The 25178-nt window shown below is 51.1% G+C and overlaps 1 protein-coding gene across 1 annotated transcript in view; it reads left to right on the top strand.

Moving 5' to 3' along the window:
* TGM2 (transglutaminase 2) overlaps positions 1-25178 on the top strand; it is a 33082-nt gene that overhangs the window by 5661 nt on the left and 2243 nt on the right. The window contains exons 3-12 of the mRNA XM_023511983.1: positions 4174-4425; positions 7137-7255; positions 9654-9782; positions 10827-11004; positions 14424-14559; positions 15169-15272; positions 16769-17011; positions 19183-19455; positions 23187-23347; positions 24406-24542. Coding sequence (XP_023367751.1) covers positions 4174-4425; positions 7137-7255; positions 9654-9782; positions 10827-11004; positions 14424-14559; positions 15169-15272; positions 16769-17011; positions 19183-19455; positions 23187-23347; positions 24406-24542 — 1732 coding nt within the window. The remainder of the gene's footprint in view (positions 1-4173; positions 4426-7136; positions 7256-9653; positions 9783-10826; positions 11005-14423; positions 14560-15168; positions 15273-16768; positions 17012-19182; positions 19456-23186; positions 23348-24405; positions 24543-25178) is intronic.

Below are 25178 nucleotides of genomic sequence, written 5' to 3'. Positions count from 1 at the left end.
TCAAAAAAAAAAAAAAGATCAAGTCCCATGCCTAGGTGGGTTACACAGTGAGTTAGGGACACAGCGGGTTCCAAATCCTGACCCCAGAGCTGCAACTTTTTGTCACTATGACCCCCATAGCAGCCACGTTTATTTTTTCATCTGAAGTGCTCTCCAGGCCTTACTCTGTGCCTCTGTGAAATGGATTTGTGGATGAGTGCTGCTTGGCAGCCTGGGATTTCCATCTTCTTTTTCTTCTTTCATTCTCAAGATGTCCCCTTTCTTCTTTCTTCTTTCTCCTTCTCTACTTGTCTGGGCAGCTTAGTATTAGGTCATTCATTAGGGCCCCAAGGTCAGGGCTGGGTGCACAACAACTGACCTTTACATCCCAGTAGCTAATCTCTGTTCTCCAGTCTCCACTCACTTATCTCAAACCATAGCCAACCTGCCCCGGTCATTTCCGCAACCCCTGTGGGCAGCCACGGACGGGCCTGTATCTCTGGGTACATACAGCTTCCCTGTCCAAGTAGCTGAGAACTTCCTGGGGCTGAGGAAGCCTGAGGGACAATGCCAGGAAGCCAGGCCTCTCTCCTCCAGGCCTGACCTGGAGACCCTGCTCCTATGTTGGAACATTCTAGCTTGTGATGGGAAACTGAGGCCCAGAGAGGGGAGAGAGATGGCTGAGGTCCCTCAACCAATGGAGTGACCCAGATGCTGTGTGTTTTCACCCAGACAGCTCGAAACCTTACAGCTGTATTCTGGTATACAGACCACACTAGACAAATCCACCTTTGTTACAGAAATAAAGCTCTGCTTCCCTCCCAGAGAGGTTGGGGGAGTGAGGGCAGGAGTAAAGTGAGCCCGAGGGAGTGAAAAGAACCCTTATGAGGCTAACAGAAGGCTTCACTCTGGAAGGTTCCCCTACCCCACCACCATGGTTTGGGACAGTTGCCAGGATCTCTTGGGTCCCCAGAGTTATTTGGGCCCAGAGTGTTCTCGATGGTACAGCTGGTCCCACATAGAGGACTGTTTAGAACCACAACCAAGGAATGTGCAAAGCCAGCTTATGGGTGCAGCGGTGGGACCCTGGGCCAGCTGCCCTCATCCTACCCTCCTGGGCCCTTAGGAATAAAGGGGTGTGTGTGTGTGTGTACACGGCTGCCCCAAGATACAGAGTCAGGGAAGTGTGTTTTCTGATCCGTCCTCAAGGGTGATGTCAATGGATATGGTGGCTGTGAGACTTGGCCCAGGTCCATTACCCTAGTAACCAGATAATTGATCATCCAAGCAGGGCCATTTCTGAAGATGAAAGTGGTGCCGTTAATAATTATACTGGGAACACAGGTGTGAACTGAGGCTGTCCTGACCAAACTGTGACACATGGCCACCCCAATGCTACCTCTCCCTGCCTCAGTCTCCACATGTGTAAGTTATTCAGTGGAATGAGATAATCTCTACATTCAACTCCAGTCCTTGAAACCTATTGTTTGACCCAAGAATTCAGATGTTTCTGTTTACTGAGACAGAGTCTCACTTTGTTGCCCTCTGTAGAGTGCTGTGGAATCATAGCTCACAGCAACTTCAAACTCTTGGGTTCAAGTGATTCTCTTGCCTCAGCCTCCTTAGTAGCTGGGACTACAGGTACCTGCCACAACACGTGGCTATTTTGTTGTTGTTGTTGTTTAGCAGGCATAGCCCTGGTGCATGTGGCCAGCACCCTAACCAAGAATCTTTTTTTCCTCTTTTTTTTTTTTGTATTAAATCATAGCTGTGTACATTAATGCAATTGTGGGGTACAGTGTGCTGATTTTATATGCGATTTGAAATATTTTCATCAAACAGGTTAACATAGTTTTCTTAGTTATTGTGTTGACATTCGTATTCTGGGTGGTGCCTGTGGCTCAGAAGGGTAGGGCACCGGTCCTATATGCTGGAGGTGGTGGGTTCAAACCCAGCCCTGGCAAAAAAAAAATTTTTTAAAGACATTTGTATTCTACATTTAGTAAATTTCACATGTATCCTTGTAAGATGCACCATAGGTGTAGTCCCACCAAGAATTCAGATTTTTAATGATCCTTTTCGATGACCCTGAGGACAGCTCGCTGTGTAATTACCATGAGCTCGTCACTATTCTTAATGCTTCCTATGAACTTTTCCACTGAACCCTCTAAACAGTGCTAGAAGGCATTGGTGACAAAAATAAACATAACAACTGGTATTTATTGAGCACTTACTATTTACCAGGCACCTTGTACTAAGCTTTACATGTCTCATCTTCTTTAAGCTTCTCAATGGCCTTATAAGGAGCTACTGCAATTTGCTCCTTTTTTTTTTTTGGAGACAGAGTCTCATTCACTATGTCACCCAGATAGAGTGCTGTAGTGTCACAGCTCACAGCAAACTCAAACTCTTGGGCTTAAGTGACTCTCTTGCCTCAGCCTCCCAAGTAGCTAAGACAACAGGCACCCACCACAATGCCCAGCTATTTTTTGTTGCAGTTGTCATTGTTGTTTAGCTGGCCCGGGCTGGAATCGAACCTACCAGCCTCAGTGGTATATGTGGCTGGCGCTGGAACCACTATACTACGGGCACCAAGCCGATTTGCTCCATTTTACAGATGAGGAAACTGTAGCACAGAGAAGCTAAGTACTTGTCCAGATTCCCCAAACTAGTTTTACACCTGGAATTGGACCTTCCCAGGCATGTGGTTGAAGCCCGTTTTTTCTTTGATGAGAAAACTGTGGATCAGAGAAGCCTGGTGACATGACCCAGGGCACACAGTGTGCAGGGGAAGAAGCAGGGAACCAGACTTGGGGATACTCTTGGACCCCAAGGCTGCTGGCTCCTCCCCAAATGCCAGCTCCGGAAGTCAGGGAATGTTCAGAGGCTTCCAGTCGACTCTTGGCACCCAGGCAGGGCCCTGGAAGCCTGTGTCATGCCTGTTAGTTCATGGTTATATTTGGGCTGAGTGTGGGTGGGGCTGGCAGGCGAGAAGGAGGAGGCTGGGTGCTGGGAGGGAGCCCCTTGGTGAGCAGGCCCCAATATTGCCAGTAGTGGGTGGTCAGAGCTGCAGGGAGGGAGATGGAAGAATAAAAATAAACCCTCCTGGGCAGCTGCCCAGCAGGCAGAGAACGTTCTCTGTTCCTTCTCTCCACCACCATGTCCAGAAAGTGACCAGCCCCTCCTCACCCTTCCCATGACTCAGACCTGCAGAAGCAGCCATGCTGAGACAGCCTCTCCACATCACTCCGCCTTTGAGAACCCCATGAGGGAGCATCCTCTTTGGGAATGAGAAGCTTTGAGAGCCTCAGGACCTGGGTTCCAATACTAACTTTGCCGCAAACTCCTAGGATGTTCTTGAGAGACCCCTTTCTTTCTGAGTCTCAGTTTTCTTACCTGTGCAAGGAGTCTCAGAGGAAGTACCTGTTTGGTAAATTGTGAAAGCCTATTGGGAGGTAAGGGTGGTCATAGCCAGCTTCTCAGAACCGCCTGTGGGGATGAGGAGGCTGGCAGTTGGAGAGGGCCCTGGGTCAGACAGCTGGAAGATGCACAGTCCAAATCCTCCACTAGCCTACAGCAAGAGGCTCTCCAGGGACTAAGGTCCCATCCTGCTTAGGGCTTCTTTCTCTGAAGCTGGACTCTAGCTGGACTCTAGCAGGTGAAGGATTTTGTCAGGAGATGAGGACCCTTGGGAATCATCTTTTTTTTTTCTTTTTCCAGTTTTTTGCCTGGGCTGGGTTTGAACCCTCCACCTCCAGTTTATGGGGGAGGTGCCCTACTCTTTTGAGCCACAGGTGCCACCCAAGGGACCATCTTGCTTAGCTCCTGTCTATGGTACAGATGGGCACCTGATCCTGAGGGACGGATGGTCATGTCCAAAGTCATGTCAGCACAGAGCAGTGGGACTGAGACTCTGCCCCAGGTTGCGTGTCCTCATCTATCAGGAGGAATCCATCTGACTGAGGACCTACCATGCACCTGTGGCTTTTCATGCTTCCCCAGAAAGCCAGCCTGCAAAGTTGGGGTTCTGATCCCACTTTACAGATGAGAAAACCAAGGCTCAGGAAGATGAAACCTCCCACCAAAGTTTTTTCAGTGGTTATTGTGGAGTGAAGCCTGGAGCCCAGGCTGCGGGACCCCAGGAGGATGCCCTGCCCACCCCTGGCTCATGGCTGCTGCTTCTTCCCTTCACAGGCCCAGCCCCCAGCCAGGAGTTGGGGACAAAGGCCCGCTTCTCTCTGAGCGAGGCTCTGGAGGAGACTGCTTGGTCAGCCTCTGTGGTGAACCAGGATTCCGCCTTGTCACTAAAGATCAACTCCCCAGCCAATGCCCCCATTGGCCTGTACCGCCTCACCCTGGAGATCTCCAGCTCCGAGGGCTCCGGCCTCGTGGGCTCCAGCCACACATTGGGCCATTTCACCCTGCTCTTCAATGCCTGGTGCCCAGGTAAGCCATATACCAGTCAGGGGTGGGATGGGTGGGCAGGACTGGACCCACTGGGGGTAGGAGAAACAGGACAGGATAGTCATCAAAGTGGACTGATGAGGTCCTCTGTGGCCACTTTGTACTCCACCCTCACAAAACCCTCGCAACAGGAGTACTCATCCCATTTACAGACAATGGGATGGGATCGCAGAAGCAAAATGACTTGCCCAAGGCTACACATCTACCCAGGGATTTCACTTAGTGTCAAAGATGCGTGTGTTCCCACAGCACTGTGAACCAGGGCGCACTGTGAACCGGGGTGTACTGTGAACCAGGGTGACCTGTGAACCAGGGCGTACTGTGAACCAGGGCATAGTGGCGTCATGTTAGGAAGGGGGGTGCTCAGTGGATGGCCAGGCCCTGGCACCTTCATGGGGCCCTGCTTTAAATTTCAGCCAGTCCCATTGAGGGAAGGGGAACAGAGGGGTGGGTGGCCAGGAGAGGTGAGTAGGAGCAGTTTACTTGGCTAAGAGCCTCTTCGTACACCATCCCAGCTGTTCCTCTTGAAAATCCCAAGGAGGATTTGTCAGCGTTCCCGTTTGCAGGCAGGAAACTGAAGCTTAGAGTGGTTAAGTGGCTTTGGGGAGCCATTTCAATATGTAAGTGGACAGTCCAGACAAAACGGGAAAGTCAGAGAGAGGAAAGCCTGGAAAAGCTGAGACTGATGTGAGCAGGAGGGAGGAGGCAGGGTTTGCCAGGCCCTCCCCAGCCTCAGTTTCCCCATCTGACTAACAAGGCAGTCAGATGTGACCCTCTGCTTCCTTCTTTCTCTGGCAGGGAGAGAAGCCCCCACCTGGGAGTGGAGTGTCCCTTCTCTGAGGGCCAGAAATTCTGGCCTCGCTTGTTAGATACCACTTTCTTACTGGGCCACTGCTTTAATTTTTTCATCTCTATTTTGAGGTATTTTTTATGATATGCTTGAGCAAAAAGCTTTTTAAAATTTTCCCCTTTACATATGCTGGCTTTTATTTCCAATGATAACAGTAAGACATAGGAACAGCCTCTTTAGAAAAGCTTCAAGCACTACTGAGAAACAGCGTTCCCCCCTTTGAATCTCCCTCCTGGGGGATGTTACCATGGCCATCTTGGCAGGGTCATCTCCTTAGGTTCATCTGTGTGTGTCTGAAGAAGTTGCTGTATTTGGGGGGTCTCTCAAACATAAAATGATCCCACAGCATAGGCATCACCCTACAACCTGGTTTCCTCCCCCTGCAACACACCCGGGGGATCTGTGCACATCTGCTCATTCTTTCTGAGAGTCCAGAGTGCCCCTCAACTAGAGTCCTTGCTCGCCTGTTCTGTGGCCACCTGAAATGATTTCTCAGGCCAGAAGTAGCCCCGCTGGACCTTGCCATGTGTTTTGAATTTTAGTCAATCTGCAGAGGGTGGCGACTAGGTGGCAGCTCTGTCAAAGGAGCAGAGACATGCCTGCATCCCCACCCTTGGTGACAGCCTGACACTGCAGGGTTTCAGAGTTCAGGGGGCGGGAGCATGGAGCGTGGTTCTAGGGGCCGTCCCTCTTCCTCTTGCTCTGCGGGGTGGGGTGGCTGTCGGCCAAATAGTACAGTGACTAAAGTGACCCACATCAGGGGTGGGAGCCTGAAGAAGGCAGTGGAGTTGGTGATGCAGAGGCAGGAAGTTAGGCTGGGGGGATGTGAGCACCACCGGGGTGTGGAGAGGAAGTCCTCTGGTGGATGGGAAAGGGCTGATCTGCCTGGAAAATGGAACACTCCTTTCTTTGTGCTCTAAGACCCAGGTGATTGAGCACCAGCCAACACTATCAGATGGAGACCTGAGCTGTGGTCACCATGACCCTGGTGCCTGAGCTGGGGTGTGAATGATTCCACAAATGCTGACGCTCTTGTTCTAATGTGAAAACACTGTGGGTTTTTCTTTCTCTTTTATTCTTTGTTCCACACTGCATGGCTAAGGCAGACCCATTCGAGTTCATTGACTTCGAGGTTAATTTTTAACACAGTTTCCAGAGCCAAAGAGCAGGACATCCAAGAGACTGTCCACTTTCACATTTACTTTCCCGGCTGTGATAAAGGTGGGGGTTGCTGGTCCGATGGGCTGGGGTTGGGGGTGAGAAGTCAGCACTGAACTCCCTCCAGCTTGAACCATGCCCCTTCCTCACACTGGCTCAGGGCTTTAGTTTCCAAAGTCCCCTTCTGATCTGTGATCACATTTTACTCTTGGGTTAACACAGTGAGAGGTATCGAGGTGGGCAGAGAAGGCAAAGTGAGATTCAGGGGCAGAGGTTTCCTGACTCCTGGTCCAGTGCTCTTCTGCCTCTTGCTTTGGTACTAGTTTTCCCAGGTATAAAATATCCTTGAATCTCGGTTTTCCCACCTTTAAAATGAGGCTTTCAAGGATCCCTTCTTTGCAGGGCTTCTGTGAAAAATTAAGTAAATAATACATGTCATACATTTATCACAGGTCCTGGCACATGGCAAGAGTGGGTAAATGGCAGCCTTTGTTGTCACTAACCAGTGACCCCGGATCTCATGGGCATGGAATTATTAATTAATGATTAGTCTTTCTAGTTACAAGATCAAAGGACATCTGAGATGCTGGCTTGGCCTGGGGAATAGGTACCCTGACTACCATGTTGGTAGGGACTGTGGGCCTCTCCAGACCCTGAGCTGAGTCTCCTTTCTTCCTGACCACAGCGGATTCTGTGTACCTGGAATTGGAAGAGGAACGGCAGGAGTATGTCCTTACCCAGCAGGGATTCATTTACCAAGGCTCTGCCAAGTTCATCAAGACCGTACCTTGGAACTTTGGACAGGTAGGGTGCACCCTGTCCCTTCCATCCATCTCAGCCCTTCTGTGTGCTGGGTCTTGTGCCTGAGGCAGCCAAAGCTGCAAAAAGGTGTGAACGTGTCACAGGGTCACCCACTTCATGCTGTCAGGGGTGCAAAAGCCCTGAATGGCTGAAGGCTCAGAGAGGGCCATGGCTAGCCTGAGGTCACATAGCAACACAGTAGATCTGGACTCAAGGTAGTGGAAGAGCCGTGAAGTTGATTGGTATTCTGGGAGAAGAAAGAGGGAATAGTTAAGGCCATATATCAAAATAAAAGGCAGTACTTAGAGGGCACTAACTATGTGTTAGGTTGAGAACGGGCTTTAAATCTTTATCCAGATCAGTGCTTCTCACACTTAAGGGTGCACCAGAATCATTGGGAGAGCATGTTAAAACACAGATCCTTGGGTACAACCTTAGTTATTGATTCAGTAAGTCTGGATGGAGGCTGAGAATTTGCATTTATAACCAGTTCCCAGATGATGTTGAGGCTGCTTGTCCAGGGACCATACTTTGAGAACCAGTGGCAGGTTGTAGCAGTTAGCTACTGCTGAATAACAAGCAAGCCAGAAATCTAGAGGCTACAAGGAATAACCATTTATTATTTCTCATAAATGTATGGGTCAGCCATGGTATGGCTGGCTGTGTTGGGTTGGCTAGTCTTGGCTGATGGCTGGTCTCTATTTCACGTGCTTTCAGCCTGGGATCATTCTCCAAATCAGTGCTCTTATCTCCTTTATCACCCAGCACCCGTAAAAATTCTTGAGACTCTGCAGAGACAACTCACAAAGCAAGAATCATTAAGCTATAAACCTCGTGGTGTATTAGGGGATGCTGGCCTCCTGAGGTACACCCCAACCTGAGGCCTCCCCTAGCAGCCTCCAAGTCAAGGTCCAATGTTCAGGCCAAGGGAGTCCTGGGAATTCTTCCCTATGTGACTGAAGGCTCTGATCGGTTTCTTCAATCAAATATTGGAGATGATAATTGCAAAAATATCTACCCAGCAACCCTGTAGCCTGCTATAGGACATAAAATAAATGATGGTGTGACTAAGATACATAAAATACATCAGAAAATGAATTGGCTTTTATTTCTCAGAGCTTCTTATTTTCTCTTGAGAAATAGAACAAAGCGCATACCTTCTTTCATTTCCCAAGGTCTGTTGTGTATCTAGGCTTGAGTTAGGCTGTGGAATGTGGCCCTCACAAAACTTCTAGACGTAATCACAGCTCAGGAACATGAGACCAGAGGAGGGAAGGAGTAATAGCCTAAGGGATCAGGGAGGACTTCTTGAAGTAGGGAACATTTGAGCTGGGCTTTGAAGATCAAGTAGGAGTTTGCCATAGAAGGAGGTGGGTTCACCCTATGCCAGGTAAAGGAACTGAACGAGTGAAACCTCAGAGGTGGGAAAGTTTATGTTGCATCTGAGAAGTATGTTATAGCTTGGGGAGTGTTTTGTGTGTGAAAGAGCCTCAGGACATGAGGTGGGAGAAGCCAGCAGTGTCCAGCTTGTGTCAGGAGCCACAAGGGAGTCAAGCTCTGTTGTGCAGCTTGGAGAGAGACTCAGGGTGAGGCCTGGTTCCCAAACAGACCACAGAGATGGAGTCCAGGGGGCAGACAGCAGAGTCCTGAAGGGGGGTTCCAATGGAAGATGACAAGAAGGGGGTTCTGCCTATGAGAAAGATAACCTTTGAACTGCAAGGATAAGAAAGTATGAGCCATAAAGAGTAGCAGGAAGCACCTTCCAAGCAGATAACATAGTGAGTGCAAAAGCCCTGAGGCAGTGAGCCTGGCTAGCATGACAGTGGCCCCAGATGAGGGGGCAGGGCAAGCCTTGTAGGGCCAAGGAGAACTGTAGGTTTTCCTCTGGGTGTAGTTGAAATGGCAGAGTGATGGGATTGGAGTTATGCCTTTCTAACTGGTTCCCATCGGCAGTGTGTGGGGGCTGGGTCCGGGGGAGGAGGGCTCTGCAGGGTGAGTCAGGCTTTAGGGGAAGAGGGAGATTTGACTGAGCAGAGGGGAAAGAAGCAGTGGTAGGGCCTGGGGTGGCTCTGAAGGGAAGGAGAGCCCCAAGGATGCTGGGCCCCCCGCTCTGTGGTCTCCACTCTAGATTCCAGGGTCCCCGCAGCCAGGCCCTGAATGTGTATGGACATTCTGTCCCCTGTCACACACTCACAACCTGCCCAGGTATTGTCCTACCCCACTCCCTCCTGGGCCAGAGGAGGCTGGCATCACAGATATATGGCCTGACCCAGCAAAGCCACAGTCTGCTGTATCAGACCTGGCCAGGGGGGCCTGCAGCTGCTGGGGACTTCAAAGCAGGCTTCCTGGAGGAGGTGGCTTCTCAGCTCCCTCTTTTCTCCTCTTGTTTCCACTGATACAGTTTGAAGATTCGATCTTGGACACCAGCCTGATGCTCTTAGATGTCAACCCCAAGTTCGTGAAGAATGCCAGCCGTGATTGCTGCCGCCGCAGCAGCCCCGTCTATGTGTGCCGGGTGGTGAGCAATATGGTGAGTGAGTGTCGAGTGTTGGGACCCAGACAGGGTCAGTTCTCACAGTGGGCTCCAGCAGGCTCCTCCTCCCCAGGGATGACACAGGCCACATGCTGGGCACCTGCTGGACACCAGGGGGGGACCCAGGAGTAAGTCTCAGAGAAGAGAGCTTATATTTGGAAAGATAAGATTTACACAAATGGGGAGCAGGCCATGTGTTCCCCAAAGCAATTAATTTACCCATTTCTTCAGCAAATATTTATCAAGTGCTGCCTATCATGTCATAGGCACTGGGGATATAGCCAAATACAGTCCTGTATGGCCCCTAATTTCATGGAGTTTACATTCTACTGGGTGGGTGAGAGGAGACAGATGTTAACTAAAATATTACAGGAATGAGGGTAAATCATGATTCCCGTGCCGAAGGAACTCAGATGTGTAAGAGTGTCTGACTTCAAGGCCTGAGTTCTATGAGGGGCCAGGCACCTCCCTAAGAGGGTGATTAGGAGGAGAGGGGCATTCCAGGCAGGGGACCCAGATGTGCCAACGCCTGGAGGAAGGAACGACTTTGGCAGTCTGAGGAAAGGGAGGCCAGTGTGTGTGGGTGGCAGAGTGAGTGAAGGGTCGGGGTGCAGGAGGAGTTGCAGGGGTGGGTGGGGACTGACCACAGAGGGCCTCATGGGCTGTAAGGCTGTGGTCAGAAGGCTGGACTTTATTCCTAAGGTAATGGGAGTTTGGGGGGAACTATGTGAAACCCAGATCACACCATGCACACTCCAGCAACCATGTGCCCACAGGCACAGTCATGTCTCCAGCATTACATTCTGACCTTAACCCTTCCTGACCTCCTCCCACTCCCACCCTGTCTCTCGCCTGCACTCCGAGCTCCACCCCCAGCATCTCCAGCACACCACAGTCTATCCCACCGGGGCCCCTCTCCAGCTGCTGCCCCCTCCCTGGGAGCTCCCTCCCCTGCCTTCACCACTTGCTGTAATTGGCCTCATCCTGGCACAGATGTGACCCTCTTCTGGCTCAGTCCCCACGATGTCCTGCTGCTTGTAGGTCAACAGCAATGATGACCAGGGTGTGCTGCAAGGACGCTGGGACAACAAATACGAGGACGGCATCAGCCCCATGTTCTGGATCGGCAGTGCGGACATCCTGCGGCGCTGGAAGAACAATGGCTGCCAGCCTGTCAAGTACGGCCAGTGCTGGGTCTTCGCTGCTGTGGCCTGCACAGGTGAGCTGCACACTGAAGTATGAGCTGTGTGTCCTGGGAGGGAACACAGAGAGCACCAGAAATCAGGACACCCCAGTCTGGTTTTCCCTCTGCCACCAACGCTATCAGTGCACTGCGTGGCCCCGAGCCTGTGGCCACCCTCTCTGGTCCTTTTACCAACTACTGCCTCTAGGGTGGTTGTTAAGATTGAGGAGTATCTTTTGGGAGATAGCACAGGCTCAGGTCTGAGCATGTGGGCTGTGGAGCAGGCACAACTGAGTTAAAAATACCCACTCTCCCACTCACTTGCTCTGTGACCTTCAGCAGATGACATTTTCTGAACCTCAGTTTCCTCATCTGTAAAATGGGAACAACAATGGGTAGGGGTGACATACAGCTGCTCAGTGCAGAATCTGGCCCTGAAAATACCCGTAATATCATCAATGTCAAGAATGATAGAGCATATTCTAAAATGGACAGGTGGAAAGACAAAAAAGCAATTTAAAACCAAAAAAATAAATTAAGTCTTAAAAACATCTTGAAAAGTTAAGATCAGAAAATGCCCAAGTTCACATCCTAGCTCTGCTTCTTACCAGTTGTGTGTCCTTGGGTCAATCACTTAACCCCTCTGAACCAAAGTTCTATCATATGGGAAATAGGCAGGACAGTGGTACCTTTGTGCAGAGATGGTTGTGAGGATTGAATGACCCTGTATGTGTGAGGTGCTTGAAAGGATTTCAGGTGCAAAACAGTAAATATAGTGGCGCTGTTTATCACTGTCATTGCTATTATTCTAAATAAGCTCAGGAAATCTAAGAGGCCAATCTTTTCTGACTTCTGACTCCAAAACCAGTGCTAAGGCCTAGAGAGGGTTCCTTGAAGCCCCCCGGTCCTGTTCTCACACTAGCAGGCTGGGACAGAGCAGCCTAGCCTACAACCTCAGCTAGGCTGGGGCAGTCTGTTCCCTTATGACCTCTGAATTCTCTTTTCTTGTGGAAACTCTAGATCTTACCCTCTGAGAGGCCTAAAATATGTCTTTGCAGAGAACCCCATGGGTTTTCCTAGAGAAACCCACAATCCATGGCTTGGGTCCCCAGGCCACCTGCAGAAGCCTTTGTCACCCTGGGCTGTGGCTACCTGAAGGTTTAGCAGCAGATCTTGCCGTCGACTGTCCTCTCCACGAGGCCAGGGCTGTGTCCTGGTCCCTGCAGCCTCTTTCCAGGCCATGTGTGGTGAAGCCAGGGAAAAACTTGGTCAAATAAAGGACTGTCTGTTCACCTTGGCTGGGAGATTTTCCAAGGGGCCGAATGGGGAATTGGCACATGGACTCTGGAGCTGGACTGTCTAGGTTTGAATCCCAGCTCTGCCTCCAGCCCCTGGGTGGACTTGGGCAAGAGAATGTATGTCTCTGAGCCTCAGTTTCCTCAGCTGTAGAATGACTGTGGGACTGCCCTTACAGGGAGCACTTGGGACTAGGAAGCGTCACTTGGCACCCGCTGCTCAGCTCAGGCTTTACATTCAGAGGTTTCCAGCATTCTCACCCCAGGCCCTGGGAATTTTCTCTATGTCTGTGAGTCAGCCAACATTGACTGACGTGACCTGCTGGGAGGGGCACCGTGACACATGTGCTATTCCCGAGCGGCTCTTGAGCGCGCACTCTGGGCACTTGGGCAGATCTTGTCTGCCCATACCCGTGGCCTCTGTGAATCATCACAGCATGCCCATCAGCTTCTCTTACTGAGGAGGAAATGGAGGCTCAGAGAGGGGAAACGGCTTTCCCAAGGTCACACAGCCGGTTAGCACAGCTGGGCTCTGAACCAGGTGTGCACACTGCTGGGGCCGCCTTAGTTAAATGATGAGGCCTCCAGGGATGCCACCCTGGGGCAGGTGTGCTGCCTGGCTCCTTGGACAGCAGGGACAGACCTCCCCAAGCCTCCAGTCTGTATATTCTGAGGCCCACTGCATGGTGGGTCAAGACCTAGGGTCAGGACACCAGTCTTCACTGAAGGCACACACCCCAAGGGCACAGGAGCCAGACAAGTACAGGCTCACAGCTACTTCCCCTTCCTCCCACTGCCCACGCGTCTCCTGGCGGGAATCCAGGGCCATCCAGGAAGTTCTTGCCCTGGCTGATGGTGGGCACAGGGCAAAGGTCACATCCCTTCCCCTTTCCCCTTCCTGAAACTCAACTTCAATCAAAACCAAACTAAAACAAAAATCTCACAGATTACGTTTAATAGAGCTTTTTGTTTCTCTTCACCTTGTAGATATTTACCCTGTCCTGAGACTCTGTTAGTTTTATAATATACATAAAAGGCACATTTTAAAAGGAAGTAAAAGCACCCATAATCCTAGGTGCACGATGCCCAGGGCGCCCCTCAGGGAGGGTCCGTGCCTGTGTCCCTCCCTCACCTGCATGTATAATCTTTGACTTGCAGAGAGGAGCTTAGCGTGTCAAAGCCAGTTAATATCCTGACTCTTTTTAATCTGCCATTGCCCCCTCTGCCCTTCCCAGAAAGCAGTGCCGTGGGCGTGAATGCAGGGCCTCCCAGCAGGGCTAAAGACCCCAACCTATAGATGGTTGTGACCCTTTTAATAGGGCACATAATATTTCTAGTCCCCTATGTTGGGAGCGATGAGGAATCCCCAGCTATGCTACAAATACACACAGAGATGGAAACAAGGCCTGGGCAGGTGGGCTGGCCCCAGGTCACACACTGAAAGTAGCTGGGTCTCCTGACCTCTGTCCCTCTCCTGCTGCTCTGCTGTTTACAGCTTACTCTGAATCCCTGTCTTACGGAGATGTGGTCATTCATTAACTCTCTCCTTGCCTTCTTCCCTCTCTCTTTCACCTGCTTCTTCAACCCATTTGACAATAGTCAGTGCCAGACCTATACTAGGCTCTCAGGATATAACAAAAGACAGACCCCTTGCTGTCCCTGGGGGACTGACTGAAGAATCCCACATGCCTGGACATTAGTAGTGATGATTGACCCCCAGCGGTGCTATGAGTGCAAATGGGGGTGTCCTGAAACTGGCAGTGTGACCTTCCCAGCAGAGGGAACAACATATGGCAATGCCCTGAGGCTGGCAGGAGCATGGAGTATGGAGGCCAGTGTGACTGGAGCAGAGGGAGCAAGGAGGTGACCAGTCACCATGCCCTTCATGTAGGATGAAGGGGCACAGCCAGGGGTCTGGCCTTGACATCAAGGGTAGTCATAGAAGATTTATCAGAGGATTAGTAACATCAGAGTCTCCTGGGAACTTCAATGTAAGAAGGTTAGAGTGGGTATGGGGTAAGCACTATTGTCCAGGCAAGAGGGGCTGGCCCACACCCTCACCATCTGGACAGTGCTCCCTGGGGTGTAGATGGGCATGTGAAAGGCCAAAGCACCAGGACCTCGGCCACCCCCAACCTTCTCTCTGCACTCCCCCCACAGTGCTGCGGTGCCTCGGCATCCCCACCCGTGTAGTGACCAACTATAACTCAGCCCATGACCAGAATAGCAACCTTCTCATCGAGTACGTCCGCAACGAAATGGGGGAGCTCCAGACTGACAAGAGCGAGATGATCTGGTGAGTTGTACCAGGATGAGGTCAGGGCTCAATGGGGAGGGCCCCGTGGAGAAGAAACCCAGGAAGGCTCCTTGGGCCTTTGAATTGAAATCGGACCTTAGAAGTTGAGCAGCATTTGGGTGGGCCTGGGGAGGGACAGCATGAGCAGAGGCCAGAGGAGGGACAGTCAGACACATACAACCACATACATGAAGTGTCAGGTAGACTCATGCTGCCAAGGTCCCTGGGAGTCTGGGACGACAGATCAGGGAGCCTGGGCTTCATTCCAAAGGTAACGGATTGTCAGTCAAGGCTTCAGAGCATGAGAGGGCTGTGCTGATAACTGGACCAGGATGGCTGGGGGTGGGGGTGGGGGCTGAGGTGTGGTCCAGGTGGGTGGTGATGAGGCCTGACCCAGGGCAGGGCCCGTGCAGGGCTCCGAGGTATAGGAGGGAGCCTCCATGGCTATGGAGTGTGCTGCTCAGATGGGCTCCTGAGGGCAGGTGGGGTCTATACTGTGCTCAGTTTGGGACAAGAAGAGTGTGCATCTGGGGCATGCACTGGGCGGTCCGCCTGCAGAAAGGAGGTGGTGACAAATGTTACCTCTGTCCTGCCTCATTTCCCCACTAGGAACTTCCACTGCTGGGTGGAGTCATGGATGACCAGACCCGACCTGCAGCCAGACTACAAGGGCTGGCAGGCCCTGGACCCAACACCCCAGGAGAAGAGCGAAGGTGGGCAGGCACACTCGTCACCCAGATGGGGAGACTGAGGCCTGGAGAGTTAGTGATATGGCTGGAGAGTGGCAGTGCTGGGAGCTTAACCCCAAGACTGCTGGAGGGTCTACACCAGGGTGGAGGGACCTCACTTAAATTTCATAATACCCTTTTTTCTCATAATTTGAAAAGTAATTCACACGCATTGTGGAAAATGAAAAATATGGAGAAGCACGATGAGAAAAATAACATCTTTGTCCTCTCTCCCTAGACATTCACACATAGCTTCTAGTAATTTCAAATTTGTGTATATTTTTGTGTGTGTGTGGTTTTGTACACACATTGTACGTGTGAGAGACAGCGTGACAAGGCAAATTTGGTACAGCATATGGACACTTTCTCGGAATATTTTTAAATGCATAGAATATAAACACACAAGGTTACAAAGAGGTTAATTAAAGGTTAATTAAAACATAGTTATTACAAGTTGGAAAACATAAACTTACGATGTAATAATGCATGCTTTTCTATATAACAAGATCTAGTTGTAGGGGAAGGTCCGTAATGTCGTGCTAGAAAGGAGCTTAAGTTACATTTCCCACTCCTTGTGACTACTGTAAGGTGATAGGAACACATCCGTGGTCCTTATGGGTGGCAAATCAAAGAGCCCCTAAGGCTATTGTGGTTTGTTGCCTGATTTCAAAATCATCAGAGTTGCTACCAAAGTGTAGTGAGAATAAAGGTATTATTTTCTCTTGTCCAAGTTCATGGACCCCTGACCCTGAGGGTCTGTGGACCTGAATTTGAGAACTCTGGTGACATATGACCTTTATCCTGGCTCTATCCGCCTCTCCATATATCATTAGCACTTCTCCAGGGGATGGTTTTCTGTGATTTGAATTTTAATTTAGCAGTACCATGTTCTGTCACATAGACGTGCTAGACTCTATCGACCCTACCTCTAGCCCTCAGCATTCAAATCTGTGGACAGTGGGGAGGGCTGAGATAAACGTCCATCACCTGACTCACTCCCTGGAGCCAACGCCACGCCAGGTACTGACTGCCACCTTCGGTAAACAGGACAGATGTTCTCCACCCTAACATGTTGTCTGTTGCTTGACCCCATGGTTTCCTTAGGCTGCTTTGAGATACATTTCTATTTATTAAATACTTGTGTTTAGTCCAGACTAAGAATTTTACATCGATAACTCATGAGTCCTTATTAGATAGGTTCAAATATCATCCAGGCATGAAATTGCAGCTTGGAGAATGACTGGCCCAAAGCCAGCCAACTATTACAATAAGAGGCTGAACTGAGATTTGAACCCTAAAAGCTGCACTTAGAGCCTTTGAACCCTCAATCTGTGGTGCTCTCTTAGAAATTGGAGGCCCTGAGTCAAACGGTTGCATGGTCTTGAGATTTTTGCTACCTGGGGTTGAACTGCAGAGAGTGCTGGAGGATGTTATCCCCTCTCAATCCAGGCCCATCTCTTCCTCTTCCTCCCCCTAATCAGGGACATACTGCTGTGGCCCAGTTCCCGTTCGTGCCATCAAGGAAGGTGACCTGAAGGCCAAGTATGATGCACCTTTTGTCTTCGCTGAGGTCAATGCTGAAGTGATAAACTGGATCCAGAAGAAAGACGGGTCCATGCACAAATCCACCAACAATTCCTTGGTCGTGGGATTGCATATCAGTACTAAGGGCGTGGGCCGTGATAATCGGCAGGACATCACCCACGAATACAAATACCCAGAGGGTAAGTGCCCTGTCTCTCAGAGCTCTTAACATGGCCTTGCAGGTAAGCATCCCATGTTAGCAACCTAGCTCTGAGAATGTGTGTATGTGCATATATGTGTGTGTGTGTGTGTGTGTGTGTTACATGTGGCAGCCTGCAGACAGCAATGACCTACCTGTAGGTTACACTTAGAAACAAGTACCGTGGTAAAGGAGTATTCATTTAGGAAAAGAATTTTATAATCCGTAAAAGGATTCAACTTGGTTTTTAAGCCTTTCTTTTTTAGTTGGGTTGACTCTTAATAAAACTATAGGGGATAGTTATTATATAGGAGAGGCATGCATCCTAACAGAAAAATGAATATCCGTGCTTTTGTGTTGTTTATTAAGGGTATGTATTAGCAGCAGGAACTACAACTACAGATGGGCAGTTCCACACTTTTTTTATTGCAATGAGTTTGTCCTAGGGGGGTCCAGAGAGTCCATGGAGGAGAGTTTTCTGGAACTTTGCAGTGTTTTTTGTTGTGGTATTTAACAAAAAGCTGGGGAAGGGGGCAGGAAGGTGGATGAGGAAGGGTTGAATTAAAGAGAAATGTCACGGGGGTGTGGCAGCTCACACCTGTAATCCTAGCACTCTGGGAGGCTGAGGAGGATGGATTGCCTGAGCTCAGGAGTTCGAGATCAGCCTGAGCAAGAATAACACCCCTTCTCTAGGATAAATAGAGAAATTAGTAGGGTGTTGTGGCTAGTGCCTACAGTCCCAGCTACTTGGGAGGCTGGGCAAGAGGATTGCTCAAGCCCAAGAGTTTGAGGTTGCTGTGAACTATGATGCCAGGGCACTCTACTCAGGGTGACAGAGGAAGATTCTGTCTCAAACCAAAAAGAGAGAAAAATTTCAACTGGTGGGTATGGTGGCTCATGCCTGTAATCCTAGCACTCTGGGAGGCTGTGGTAGGAGGCCAGGCATTCAAGACTAGCCTGGGCAAAAACAAGACACCATCTCTAAAAAGAAAAAATAAAACAATTAGTGGGCAGCGCCTGTGGCTCAAAGGAGTAGGGCACCGATCCCATATGCCAGAGGTGGCAGGTTCAAACCCAGCCCTGGCCAAAAACTACAAAAAAATTAAAAAATAAAACAATTAGCTGGGCATGATGGCATGTACCTGTAGTTCTAGATACTTGGGAGGAAGAGGCAGGAGGATCACCTGAGCCCAGGTACAGTGAGCTATGATCATGCCACTGCACTCCAGCCAGGTGACAGAGTGAGACTCCTCTGTCAGAGAGAGAGAGGGAGAGAGAGAGAGAGAGAAAGAGAGAGAGAGAAGAGAGAGAGAGATGGGCTAAGAAAAATCTAATGTAATGGGTTCAGTCAGATATAAGGATGAGGCATCTTTCTGCTAGTAGTATTAAATCAATAGGGGGGAAATGATTTGGTTTATTTTTATAATAAAAAATGGATTTGAGCATATCCAATAGTCAGTTCGATGCAATAGGTATTTTCTAAGCATCTACTATGTGCCAGGCACAGCAGAACTCAAGAGAGGGAGCTAAGAAGTCAGAGTCCCTGCCCTGACCTTACAGGGCTAACTGAGGGTTGGCTATTCCATCCCACCATGTTCTCCCTGGCTTTTGAAAGGTCTAGAATTAATGGTTTGTTAGAAGTAGATATGCATTTAACAACACTGGGGTAAAAATAAAAGGAGCATAGGAGAGAGGTAAATGGAATGCAAAGAAAGGAGCAGTCAGAAAAGGAGAGAGAAAGGATTGCAGGTAGAAGTCCCTGCAAATGCCTGAAGGTGAGAAAGTTCCAGTTGTATTGGTGCCTAGTATGCACCAAGCATTGTGATAGGCGAGGGTATGACATAAAGTAAAATAAACAACTATCTTAGTCTTTAAGCAGCAAAAAGTAAGTAAGGAAGTAAGAACATAAGTAGAAAACATCCCGGGGAGGAAGTGATCTGAGAAGGCTTCCTGGAGGAGTCATTTGGGACTGGGTCTTGAGGGATGTATAGGAGTTCATGTGTGAGAAATAAAATGCTGTTTCCTCCTCCAGACAGAGAACTGTAGAGAGGGGCTCCTTCAGCACTGCTCTGAATCACCAGGACTCTGAGAAGCCAGTTTTTCCTGTCCCAGCCCCCTTCCCAGTGACCCCCATTCCAGTTGTGGTTGAGGCTTTCTTCATTGTCCCTACAGGGTCCTCAGAGGAGAGAGACGTCTTCACAAAAGCCAACCATATAAACAAACTCTCCGAGAAGGAGGAGACAGGGGTGGCCATGCGGATCCGCGTGAGCCACAGCATGAACATGGGCAGTGACTTTGACGTGTTTGCCCACATCTCCAACAACACTTCTGAGGACATGGTCTGCCGCCTCCTGCTCTGTGCCCTCACTGTCAGCCACAACGGGGTCCTGGGGCCTGAGTGTGGCACCAAGAACCTGGTCAGTCTTTCCGTGGAGTCCTTCTCTGGTAAGGCCTTGTGTTCCTGGAGTGTTTGTTGGCACCATGCTCGCTAGTGCCCTGAGCACTTGGCACTTGTCATTTGACCTCATAGACACTCCGTAAAGTTAGGTAGCTGCCTGTGGCCAGAAGCTGCTGTACTGGACAGGGCAGCTCAGATGGCAACAGCAGAGAAGAAAGTCCAGGCCTTGAGACAGGTGTGGGGAGGGATCCTCACCCCTACCCCCTGCCTGTGCCCTTGAGCCAGCACGGGCCTGGCCCCTGCTCAGCAGATCCCCTTCCCTGGGAAGTAGCAGGTGCTGTGTGACCCCCAACCCTGGGCAGAGCTTTGCTGCTCAAGTCTCTCATTTAACACCTGCACAGTCAAGGTCCCTTCAGTCCCTTTTGCTGCCTGGCTTTGTCATTGTCCCTGGTTATCTTCTTAAAAATACACCCAAGGCCCTGGGTGGGGCCGCTGAGCTCAGAGGTCACATGTGAGGCAGCACAGAGCTGGGCGCCCTGCAGGCATGAGGGGAACAGAGGGTCCTGGAGCTGGTAGGACGAGACCCTGGTCATCCAGAGCGGCTGTGAGAGCAAGTGGGACATCCTTGGGCAGTGTTGCTATGTCACCTGAGTCAAGTGTTCCCTTCAGGCATGTGGGTGTCGTGATCTGACAGTGTAAGAATGCCGGGGAGTGAAAGGCTGTGCGCACAGTAGGCCCTCAGTACCCGGGGGCCAGTGTGGTCATAGCTGGGGAAGACCCCAGGGTGGGAGCTTTCTGGGCTTATGGGGGTCTGTCACCCTCACCTTTTCTCCTCTCCAGCCTGTCAAACCAGTAGTAGATTCTCTCCTCTATTCCCCATAGTGGGGCTTCTGTATGGGCAGGCTGGGTGTTTGGGGCACTGACGGTTACCAGTCCCATCTCAGGCTCTCCCAGGACACTCCTGCAGTGATCCCCAGGCAAAGGCACCGTCAAGGCCCAGGCAGAGCCCCCAGCAGGGCTCTGGCCCTTGGGGGCAGAGTGTCTTGGCACTAGGGCAAGTCCCAGTACTTTCACTGCTGGAAGACACATCTGAAGCCGGCCAGACCTGGCTTTGAGTCTTGCTTTTGCCCCCTTTTAAATGCACAACTGTGGGCACACCCTCTGGCCTCGGATTATGCTCATGTACTAAATGGGGTGGTGACATGCCCAGCTGTGAAGACTGAGAGAGATGTGTACTCAGCAAAGCAAAATGGCATAGAGACGTGGTGGGGCCCCCACTCCTTGCAGAGCAGAAGTGCAAAGAGGCATGAGGGGGCTGAGAAGAGCCATGAACTTTTCCTGAACACCTCTTAGGCAGCGGTGTCTGCCCTGGGCTTGTGGTTACTAGTCCCTGCCACCTTGATGGGTGGAAAGGACCCAACTCTTGCCTTCCAGCCAGGTTCCTGGAGTCAGGGGCAGGGGCCCATCCCTACAGAAATGTGGGTGGTCAGGACACCCCAGTTCTGGTTCCTACAATCTGCTGACTGGCTGTGGGCTCCTGGGTATTTCACTTCTCCAGGCTGCAAACTCCCCATTTGTATAAAGGCAGGTCCATCTTTCAAGGGCCCCTTCAGCCCCTTTATTTGAATGCGCACTCGCCAGCTCTCCTCATGCTCAGAACCACTCCAAGAGGAGAAAGTGCCTCTCCTGGAATGTGTGGTATGAGGTGAACTCCCCGTCTGGGCCAGACATGCCAAGATCACTTCCTCCCAGGCCTCTGTAGAGTTAGCGTTTGCCTCCCAGACACCATCAGGGTACTTGGAGCGTTGTCCTGCAGTGGCTTCAGCCAAGCCTGCTGGCTTTTCTCATCATCCTGGAGGTGTGCTCCCCACAGAGGGGTCCCTTGTGCTGCAGATCACACAGGGCATAGCCTTCAGGGTGCAGGTGGAGAGGACGGAGGCCCTGAACGTTGCCCACCAGCTGGAACGTGGAGGTAGCCCAAGATGCCCTGTTGGGACCTTCAAAGCAAGCCCAGCCTGAGGTTGGTTCTCTCATCCCCCCAACTTTGGCTGCGTTGCTTGTTATTCTCTGATGATAAGATCTGGGGGATTTCCATGTACTAGTGGACAGGAAGCCAGGCCCAGGACAGCTAAGCAGAAGCCAGGTGCCCCCACCCCTGCCACTTGTCCTGCCATTTCTCTCTCTTCCCCTTCCGGCCTCCACCCTTTTGTTCTCTCTCCTCCCTCGTCCTCCAGGTGGGTCACTGGGAGTGTAGCCAATGGGGCCTCGGTGACCATCCCTAGGGCACTTTCTTGAACGGGTCAAATTGTCTGGGGGATGACTGAGACTGACTGCACATGCTGCTTCTTCCCAGCCAGCACCTGGCCCAAGGCCAAGGCCATGGTCACTGGCCTGTGAACAGAGGCCGTCAAAGGTCTGGCCCTGCCCTGGCCTCCACCCCCTGGAAAAGTCAACAGTGGGAGCCGCATATCCCAGGCTCCTGCGGGACAGTGTTTTCCTTCTTTCCTAGGGAGCTGGTTGTGAGATTCCACTCTGCACCTCCAGGTCCTGACCTACTGATTTTCACTCCCTTTGTCCTTTTTGGCACAGAAGTTGAGTTTTTTCCCCTAGATCACATCAGAGGTTGGAGCAGATCCACCAGGAAATGAAAGGCGAAAAGGCCGGGTGGGCCAGTGCAGCGTTTCCAAAGAGGACTCCAGGGGAGCACGGTCGGGGCCTGAACCTAGACTCCCATGGGGAGAAAATGACAGCAGGGCCCTGCACAAGTCCCTTTTCTATTTACTGCTCCTGCTCCCTATCAAAGATCCCCAATAACCTTGGACCTCAGTACTGTCAGAAACACAGGGCTAAAAACCTCACTTCACTATGCTGCCATGGAGGGTTTGGCCCTCCCCGCTTCCTCCTCACCCCTTATCACCATGTCGCTTTTGCTTGGCAGTGACCTCTTGTCTTAGGTCTGCCCAGCAGGTGCCAGTGGACCTAGAGAGCAGAGAGGGGACAGCAGGGAAACAGAGGGCAGGTCTTCTTTTCAGGCTTACACAGCCAGCCTGGTCCCGAGGCTAGGTCTGCAGACCCCAGTGCTTCCCGACAGAGGTGTTTCTTTATTTGAGCATTGGGTACAATACGGCCAGCCCCATGGAGAGTAATGAGCTTGTGTCCCTGAGATGCACTCTTCAGCCAGTGCAGATCACACAGATGGACTCATGTTCACATGCCTACATGGCTATCCCATCTCTGTGACCTGGGGCAATGTTCTTCCACCGACCCAAGCCTCAGCTTTCTCATCTGTAAGTTGGGCAATGATGAAAGTATAAGCCTTTTAGGGTTGTGATGAAAGGGAAGTAGAACAGCGTGTGAAACAGCAGATGGCGGCTCCAACCCCCCCAGGTGCAGTGGCCACAGGTCGCTCACCAGGTGCTGAACATGTCATGCTCCCTGGCCCCTGCAGCAATTCTTCCCTCCCTCCCCCCACCCCCGCCTTATAAGCACCTTTGCTACACAGATGCACTCAGAGGGCCCGCGATGTGGAGTGGATCTGCCAGTGTCACCAGTCGCAAGGGGCAGAGGGGCAGAAGCCGCCGAGCACTTCCCCTGCTGGCTATTCTGCCTCTTGTCTCCAGGGCCTGATCAGAGTTTTGGAACCAGGGTGGGGAACAGGGGGGAGACCTGGTATCTGTCCCGCCATTCCGCAGCTGTGTGACCTCAAACGCATCCCTTCCCACTCTGTATAAGCCATGATGCAGCCATCACAAGCGCCCTCCCTCTCTTCCATCTGCAGAGAAGAGCATTCCTCTCCGCATCCTCTATGAGAAGTACGCCGACTACATGACGGACTCGAACCTCATCAAGGTGCGGGCCCTCCTTGTCGAGCAGGCTTCCAACAGGTACCTGCTGGCCGAGAGGGACCTCTACCTGGAGACTCCAGAAATCAAGATCCGGGTAAGCGGTAGGCTGAGCAAGGTGTGGAGCAGGGTCCCAGGACAGCCCAGCCCTGGGGAAAAGGCAGCCCCCACCCATGCGTACCCCTGCGTCCCTGCAACCACAAGTTTGTCGGTGCTACAGGGGTCCTCAAATCCTCAACGAAGAAATACATCATGGAGCCAAAAGGATTTGGGACTTGCAGCACTCTGTGAATGAATTCTAGAATCCCAGAGTGATAGGATCACGAAATTCAGGGATCTTAGAATCATGGGTCGTTGAAATAGTGAGGGGCTAAGACTGAGTCCCTTAGCACTTGGTGCTGGTGGACCAAGAAGGGGCGGGGGATGGAAGGACACAGACTGGAGTCTGCCTGCCTGAGTTTGTGCCAAGGTGGCCCTGGGCTTGTTATTATTTCATTCCTCTGTGCCTCAGTTTATTTCTCTATTACATGGGGTTAACACCAGCACCTACGGGTGTTATAAGGATTAAAAGTGTACCCATAGGAAACACATAGACCCTTACCCAGCACATTATAACAGCTCGATCAAAGCTACCTTTCTTCATCATCACTATTAGAATGGTTCATTTGGAGGAGCCACAGCCTCAGGAGCCCCAAGTGTACCAGTTACAGATAAATGGTGATCAGTAGGGGAAGAGGTCGTGGGCACTGTGTGCCAGGCATTCTGCTAGGAGTCTGTACACATCGGCTCAGTTAATCCTCATGAGAACCCTCAGACACTCATTTCTCTCCCAAGAAGAAACCAAGGCACAGAGAGGCTGGTACCTTCCTTAGGTCACACAGTAAGGAAGGGGCCTAAATCAGCCTGTGGTCTTTCCACTCCAGACCTGGAACAAGGGAGGCACTTTGTACATCCCTTGGGTCCCATGGTCACAGTGCAGCACCAGGAAGGACACCTGGGCAGGTATCACCATCACCAGATGGAGAAACTGACGCACAGAGAGGGCCTTGATAGTACAGAGCTGAGCATGGCTTTGTTCAGCCAACACTGGTCAAATACAGGGATGACCCGGCCTGGACCCTACCTGCCCCTGACAACTGCTCCATGTCCTTCCAGATCCTGGGAGAGCCCAAGCAGAACCGCAAGCTGGTGGCCGAGGTGTCCCTGCGGAACCCACTCAATGTATCCCTGATGGGCTGCTCCTTCACCGTGGAAGGGGCTGGCCTGATTGAGGAGCAGAAGACTGTGGAGCTGTAAGTGCCGGTCTCTCTGGCCGTGGGGCGGGGAGAAGAGAGAATATGCCGGGGGGCGGGGGGCAAGGGCTGCTCTCAGGTGCCAAATCCTGGGCTGCAATCCCGTCCATCTCCCCACCACACCCACACCTGGGGCCTACTCCCAGGCACGGAGTCCTCCCCACACCCTTTCTCAGCACCAACACATAAAGGTGCACCCTATGCACACCTCTTCCCAGAGTTGAGCAGTGACATGTTTACTCACTACACCTGCCTCCGGACACTCAAGTCCTCGCACAGAAATCCATATTCACATTCCAAAGGCACAGCGCACGCATGTGTGAGCGTCCCCTCAAAGATGCATATCTACGTGTGTACATACATGTGCACACAAATGCACTTATTTTTTACCTTTTTACTTGCAATGTAACTTATATACAGTAAAGAGCAACAATCATGTATGTATGTGTGTTCACACACGTGGCCACCTAAGCAGACTTACTCTGGTTTATTTTTTAAGAGATAGCTGTCTCGGTTCGGCGCCTGTAGCTCAAGCGGCTACGGCACCAGCCACATACACCTGAGCTGGAGGGTTCAAATCCAGCCCAGGCCTACCAAACAATGACAACTACAACCAAAAAATAGCTGGGCATTGTG

This window comes from Otolemur garnettii, unplaced genomic scaffold (assembly GCF_000181295.1).
Source record: "Otolemur garnettii isolate 467f Iridium unplaced genomic scaffold, OtoGar3 scaffold00023, whole genome shotgun sequence".
Classification (NCBI taxonomy): Eukaryota; Metazoa; Chordata; class Mammalia; order Primates; family Galagidae; genus Otolemur; species Otolemur garnettii.
This window is presented reverse-complemented; position numbering and strand designations above follow the sequence as displayed.